This window comes from Cynara cardunculus (genome assembly GCF_001531365.2).
Source record: "Cynara cardunculus var. scolymus isolate 2C chromosome LG 3, CcrdV1, whole genome shotgun sequence".
NCBI lineage: Eukaryota > Viridiplantae > Streptophyta > Magnoliopsida > Asterales > Asteraceae > Cynara > Cynara cardunculus.
The window spans coordinates 10,481,598-10,488,055 of NC_037530.1; the positions used below are offsets into that span (position 1 = coordinate 10,481,598).

The following is a 6,458-nucleotide window of genomic DNA, read 5'->3' on the forward strand; positions in this document are numbered from 1 at the left end:
ACATTTGCATAAAAAGGATATTAAATTAAAACAAACTCAATATAATATATCCATTTGAGTATGTAAAAGTTCAAATTTAAACTACAAATAGGCCAGGGAATGAATAAGCAAGAACCATGGTGGAGGTAGGTTTTGATGAGAACCTCAACAAGAAGGCCATTGTGGATGCTCTTTATCCATCCAGTTAGGTGGTGCAAGGAATTTCAGATTTTAAGGGGTGTTTGAAATTGCTTATTTAAAACGACTTATACTTTTTTATAAAAGTACTTATCAACTTATTACAAGTCAGAAGAGTTTAACTTCTTTACACACTCCTTATCACTGGTTTGGCACCGGTATAAGTTGTTTATCCAAACACTCAAAAGTGCTTATTACCGGAAACACACTGCAATAAGTCAATAAGTTGTTTTTACAAACAATCGCAAACACCCCCTAATTGAAGGCATTTGAAACAGAAAATGGACAGCTATATAATAAAAACCACTTTCAATTATTAGGAAAATTTCAGAACTGTTCTGAAGAAAACAAATCAAAATTATAACACCCCTTTACTTATACAAACAAGCCAAAAATAATGCCCAATTCCTGATTATTATGGTAAAGCAACCAAAAAAGGGAATTACAGGTAACAACAACAAACACAGACCCACCAACTATTGTTATGAAATGTTTGCCTTTTGTTTTGAGGACTCTCTGGAGAGCTTTAAAGTGAAATGCCGCTCTGTTCAAGCGTCGGCATCTGCAACGGCTCCTGGAATTCAGGATTGATGGGGAACAACTGACACTGAGCGTATTGTGCCAGCAACTGATCGATCAGCACTAACGCCACCGACGCTTCCACCATCGGGACCGCTGCACCATCACCCATACCAAAGTAAATCCAAACTCCAAGCATACATATATATATATATATATATATAGGGGGTTAATCATTTAAGAATCCACAAAATCAGTATATTTTACATGATTTTATCCAATGCTAGGATTTTATCACGTAAAAAAGTTTTGCATTGTGAACCAAATATATATGAAACAAACACATTGTGAAACAAATATATGTTGATCAACAGTAATGTCAGTGGAGTTGAATACTTTTTTCTTTTTTTCTTTTGAAACAGTCAAAATATACACACACCCTGTTAGCAGCAAGTCTTAAACACACAATCACTAGTTGAAGGATGAAAAATGTTATATTTGGGTACAAACCTCTTGGGACAACACAGGGATCATGTCGGCCACGAGCAATAAGTTCTGTTTCCTTTTTATCTCTGGTCACTGTGTTTTGCTTCCTCTGCATGACATCAGAAAATTGATCTAAGAAAGAAGTTTGACTTTAACAATTGAAAACGGAGCAATGGAAACACATAATACTATTCTCTTGAAGGGGTATAAATTACTGTTTATCATTATAGATGGTGTAAAAGTTGGTATAAAAGCAGAATAGCTTATCTACAGAACTACAGAAAGTTTCAAGGCTTTACAATTTGTTTCTTCATTTTTGACATTTAAAAAGGGCAAAGTTAATTTTAATTAGTGTCTTTACAACAGATGAAACACCATGGTCGATTGCGACTGAACTTCATAACCGACTTCAGTTAAGACAATTTCAATACTATGTTTCTTTTAATTTAGTACCAACTGATCAGACATCCTAGGCTGCACATTGCACAATCATATGCTGATAAAAGCTATTAGCATCAGTATGTACAGAAAAAAAGATTAGCCTTACTCCGATTGTCGATGTAGGTTTGAAGGCTATTCTCATGTGTATGGTCTCTCCATTGGATATACCACCCTGCAAATAAGCATATATAGAGGTGACTCCATACATGTTCAACTTGAAATCTGACTACCACGTCATACAACTGATCAGAGCTTGAAAAACATACCTGTATTCCACCTGACCGGTTTGTTCTTGTCCTAACCCGTCCATGTTCATCCATAAAAAACTCATCATTATGCTCACTACCAGTCAAAAAGGTACCTACATTTTTATAGTTTAGAATAAGTCACAGAAAATTACGCAATCATGGATGAAAATCATCAGAGACAAATAGAACCTAGCTAGTAACAACAGTCTGATTCATTTCAACTTTCATATTCCTGAAATACCTGCAAATCCGCTGCCAAACTCAAAGCCCTTGGTTGCAGGTAATGACAAAGCCGCCTTAGCCAATTCAGCTTCTAGTTTGTCAAAAACTGGTGAGCCAAGTCCCTGCCATATGGATATTGAGGTATCAATCACAGATGTGGGAGTGTGAGAAGGTGCAGACAGCCATACATAGCAAGAAAGAGCTAGCGCTTACACGTGGGACGTTTCTCACAATACATGTAACAACACCACCAACAGAATCACCTCTCACTCGGACAGCATCAATAGCAGCAATCATCTTCTCTGCATACTCAGGATCAGGGCACCTAACGATGTTGCTTTCTACCTGAGGTTATTTCATACAAGAAAGGATCATTAGAACAGGAATCATTTAGTCCAATATCCATATGAAAGGGAAAAACTGAAACCACAATGACAAAATAGATCAGAAATTAAGAGGACCAACGTTTAGCTTTTAGTCAAAGGCCCTGTTACTTTCTTGATTGAGCCCAAGCATATAGTCAAAAGCAAGACAAGAATCAAATTAGTAATTCAATAGTCAACCTGATCAAGCGTCAATGTCTCATGATCCACTAGGCCCTCTGGAAGTACAATCTTGTGAGCTTGAGAGACATAGGCAAGGATCTGGTTAACATAGATATCAACCACAACGAAGATCAGTCAAAGTAAGAACTTCTAGTTCATTATGTGTATAGCAACAACGAACAGTTATAACTTGTTCAGATATGTTCTAAGAGTTTTTTCATCAGCTAAGGATTCAAGTACTGCTAGTGGAAGCCTGTTTAAATTAATAGGATACTTTGAGATATGAGAATTATATATCTGCATGTTCATATATATATATATTATTAACTCAGCACACCTCAGTTCCTGCATATGCCTTGAGAATTTTCTTAGCAACAGCGCCAGCAGCGACTCTCCCAATTGTCTCTCTAGCAGACGATCGACCACCACCCTATAATCCATCAACATGCTTATCAGTGAACATTCAAGTATCTAAGAGGAAGAACCTTACTAGACATATTTTCATATGTATTTGGATACAATGGGTACCTCCACTGATCTTGTACCATACTTAAAGTCATAAGTTGCATCAGCATGAGAAGGTCTATAAGCCATTGACATTTCACTGTAATCCTGATAAGTACAATAATTAATTTATTAAATAAGTATCGTTATGTCTATGTATTCTAAATTCTATCCAATTGAAAGCAACAAATACTTGTATAATATTGTGTTAGTATGTTAACCAATTATGATACTTTTGCATTATAGGGTACACGACTCCATGCAAATGACATCCAATATTACATGAGTACTCACTCACCTTTCCCCTTTGATCTGTATTGGGTACTTTAATCATGATCGGAGATCCAGTAGTAAATCCTGCATTGAAGCACCAGGCATCAGTCTTCAGTAATACCTTATCAGCAACTCTTTAAATACAGAGAGAACACTACAAAACATGACCATCATATGAGCAAGTGTTAACTACAAACTAACCTTCAGCAACACCTGAATATATGTGGCATGTGTCGGTTTCTTTTCTAGGTGTAGTAATACGGCTCTGACCTGGCCTCCTGTATAAGGTATTCAATAAAAGAGGCAAACATGAATATCCACTTGCGAGAAGGGATGATGCGCAAAAGTGGTCCTATACGTAAACCGGCTTTATGTCAAGTGCCATGGAATAATGAGTAGGATAATACCTTCTGTCAAGATCTACTTGTAGATCAGCCTCTGAAAGGGGAATTCGAGGGGGACATCCATCAACCACACAACCAACTCCTCCGCCATGAGATTCACCAAATGTTGTAACACGAAAGTAGTTTCCATATGTACTTCCAACAGCTTGTATCTCTGTTCAAATGCAAGGTGATAAAGTTTTTATTAACTGAATCTGAAAGTTCAGCAACTAAGAGGTAACTAGAAACCACACAAACAAATATACATACATGTATATATATATACACACACACACACATGTACATAGGATCAGGTTCAGAGGGAAACTGCAAAAAATGAGAAACTGAGACGCCCTAGTAACCATTAACCTGTACGGTATGCACATCTGCCTGTAAGTAATTTGTAATTAGTTTTTCCAGTATGCACATGTGCATAGCATGCACACGTGCATAGAAACCAGGAAACATCTTCAATTACTTGTATGCACATGTGCATACCATATTGATCAACAGTTTCTCAGTTTTTCATTTGTTTGGGGGTTTTCCCCTGAACCTAACTATAAATATACCCATCTTTAATTTATGGAAAAAGAGGCGATTCCACCAAACCTAACCAATTCTGGATGCATGATCTTCTCTAGGCTTCCAGACTTAAACTAGAGCTACAATCAGCTTCGGTAGAAGGGCAAGTTACAGCTTTTGGTGAAAAGATGTTGGGGGATTCATGTTCATAAACATCTTAGTCTCATAGGTGAACATTGCAAAATACTTATTTATATTATCATGCTCCAACCAATTCATTAATGCCTTTTAGGTGTCTATTTGAGAAAACAGGACTATGTGAATGTTCCATTAGCTATCAAATTTGTAGAATATCAATATGTATGTGAAGTTGATGAAAATTTTACTATGCACCATTTCGATAATTGCAACAGTAGGCAGTTAATAATAGGTGACACATTGATTCAGTGTACAAAATCAAATAGTTTGCTGAAAACATTTTGTTGCTAAGAGTGAAACGGAATGCACATGTTGCCATATGCCAGATGCAAGAAAAAATGTATATGTTGAAAAATATGAAGCCTGGTTTAAGTGGGATCAGATTCTGTGCATTTATCAATGCCACTGCCCTAAATATCAGTTTGTTCAGAGTTGAGTGGTTGCATACTCTACATAGCAAAAAGATAGCATTTGATTTCTGAATTGAAATGGTATGTCATTTAGATAAACATGGAAATAAAACAAGGGATGCTTTGGAAACAAAATAGTATCGACATTGAGAACAACATCCCCTTACCAGATAAAATTCAAGTACTTTATTAACATACTTCGCTTGAAAGTCACTTCATCATCATACTACCAGATAAAAACCAGTTTCTGGAATTTGGACGACGTACAAGGAAAGAAATAAGAATTTTTGTAAACAATAAAAAGTTATCAACTTTGACAAAGAAAAGAATACGCTATGTAGGTTTTGGATATATTGCGAAAACTCCAGTGCAAGAACAACCAACTTGCTTCACACCATTCTGTCCCAATTAGCGCCTTGCAAATATGGTGTTTCATTTGCAATTCAAGAATAACTGATGGTGTATTTGCAACTCAAAGTTGTTTGAGAAGTTAATCACTCATACAACAATGCTTCAATTTTCCATGTCGCATAAGAAATTGCTCCACTTAAGAACTTCTACTATACAATCTCAACCACAAATATACCCAAAAAAAATTGTCATGTCCAAAAATGTATATTCATATAGAATACAAAATCGAGCATGCGACAGGTTGAGTCAACCTAAGAGCAATTAATGGATCAGCAATTTGAAATACGGTCATAGAAAGTCAAATATCGTGGCACTCAAACTTATCAATCACAACGGTAACACAAAATCAAAATCAGAATATATCTTCCGACGAGAATGAACTGTTACACGAGAGATTACCAAATCAGAAACTCACCGAGTGTTCTAGGGCGTGACTGACGGCTAGTTGAGATTCGGAGGACTGCAGAACGGAGATCGGAATGGCGTAGAGAGCCGAAGCGTGAAGGTTCGTCGGAAGATAAAGCTCCGAGAAAGGGTTTGGTAGAGAGAGAAGACGCCATTTACTTTGCTCCTGGTGGGAGTTACAACTTGAGAATTGAGATGGACAGGTTAGGTGTGACTCTGTGAAATTATATATGTAGGTGTCTGTATATCTCGGTTGGGGTTGGTGGGAGACGCTGCCAGCCACCTACCCAAATCCATCTCAACCACGAGGACTGAGTTGGATGGATCCAGAATGAGTTGACTCGTTATATTTTCATTTTGGAGTGAATTACATTTTTTTCCATGTGGTTTACCAAAAATCTGGCTTTCGTCCCTCAACTTCACTAATTACATCTTAGCGCTTATAGTTTGCATTTTGTGTTGGTTTAGGTTCCTAGGGCTAACGATGGTTATAAGGGAGGGGTTAAGTTGCTCCACGTGGCATACATGTGAGGGTAAAATGGTCTTTTCCTCTACAACAAACATATGCTGCCTTTTTGAGTTATGACATAAAAAAGATAAATCCCTACTCCTACTCAGGGCCGGTCCTAAGATTTTTGATACTCTGTGCGAAAATAATAAAAAATGCCCCTAAGCCTATTTTTTTAAGCCAATGAAACAACGAAACATGTGATT

General features: G+C 36.9%; 1 protein-coding gene across 1 annotated transcript; it reads right to left on the reverse strand.

The window, feature by feature from the left end:
- Positions 1-471: 471 nt before the first annotated feature.
- LOC112509723 (chorismate synthase 1, chloroplastic) lies at positions 472-5,976 on the reverse strand. The gene is made up of 13 exons (XM_025114825.1): positions 5,755-5,976; positions 3,823-3,973; positions 3,617-3,693; positions 3,441-3,499; positions 3,167-3,250; positions 2,976-3,068; positions 2,657-2,737; positions 2,307-2,438; positions 2,113-2,215; positions 1,890-1,984; positions 1,730-1,795; positions 1,207-1,291; positions 472-852 (listed from the first exon to the last, which is right to left on the reverse strand). The coding sequence occupies exons 1-13, from the start codon at positions 5,897-5,899 to the stop codon at positions 704-706; spliced, it is 1,320 nt and encodes a 439-aa protein (XP_024970593.1). The 5' UTR covers positions 5,900-5,976; the 3' UTR covers positions 472-703.
- Between the last annotated feature and the right edge of the window lie 482 nt (positions 5,977-6,458).

Excerpts from the sequence above, each read along its gene's own strand:
- LOC112509723 (XM_025114825.1), bottom strand. The coding sequence starts at position 5,899 with ATGGCGTCTTCTCTCTCTACCAAACCCTTTCTCGGAGCTTTATCTTCC. Across the intron at positions 3,500-3,616 it reads ATATTCAGGTGTTGCTGAAG|GATTTACTACTGGATCTCCG; the intron begins GTTAGTTTGTAG and ends GCTTCAATGCAG. Across the intron at positions 2,738-2,975 it reads AGGCATATGCAGGAACTGAG|ATCCTTGCCTATGTCTCTCA; the intron begins GTGTGCTGAGTT and ends TATGTTAACCAG.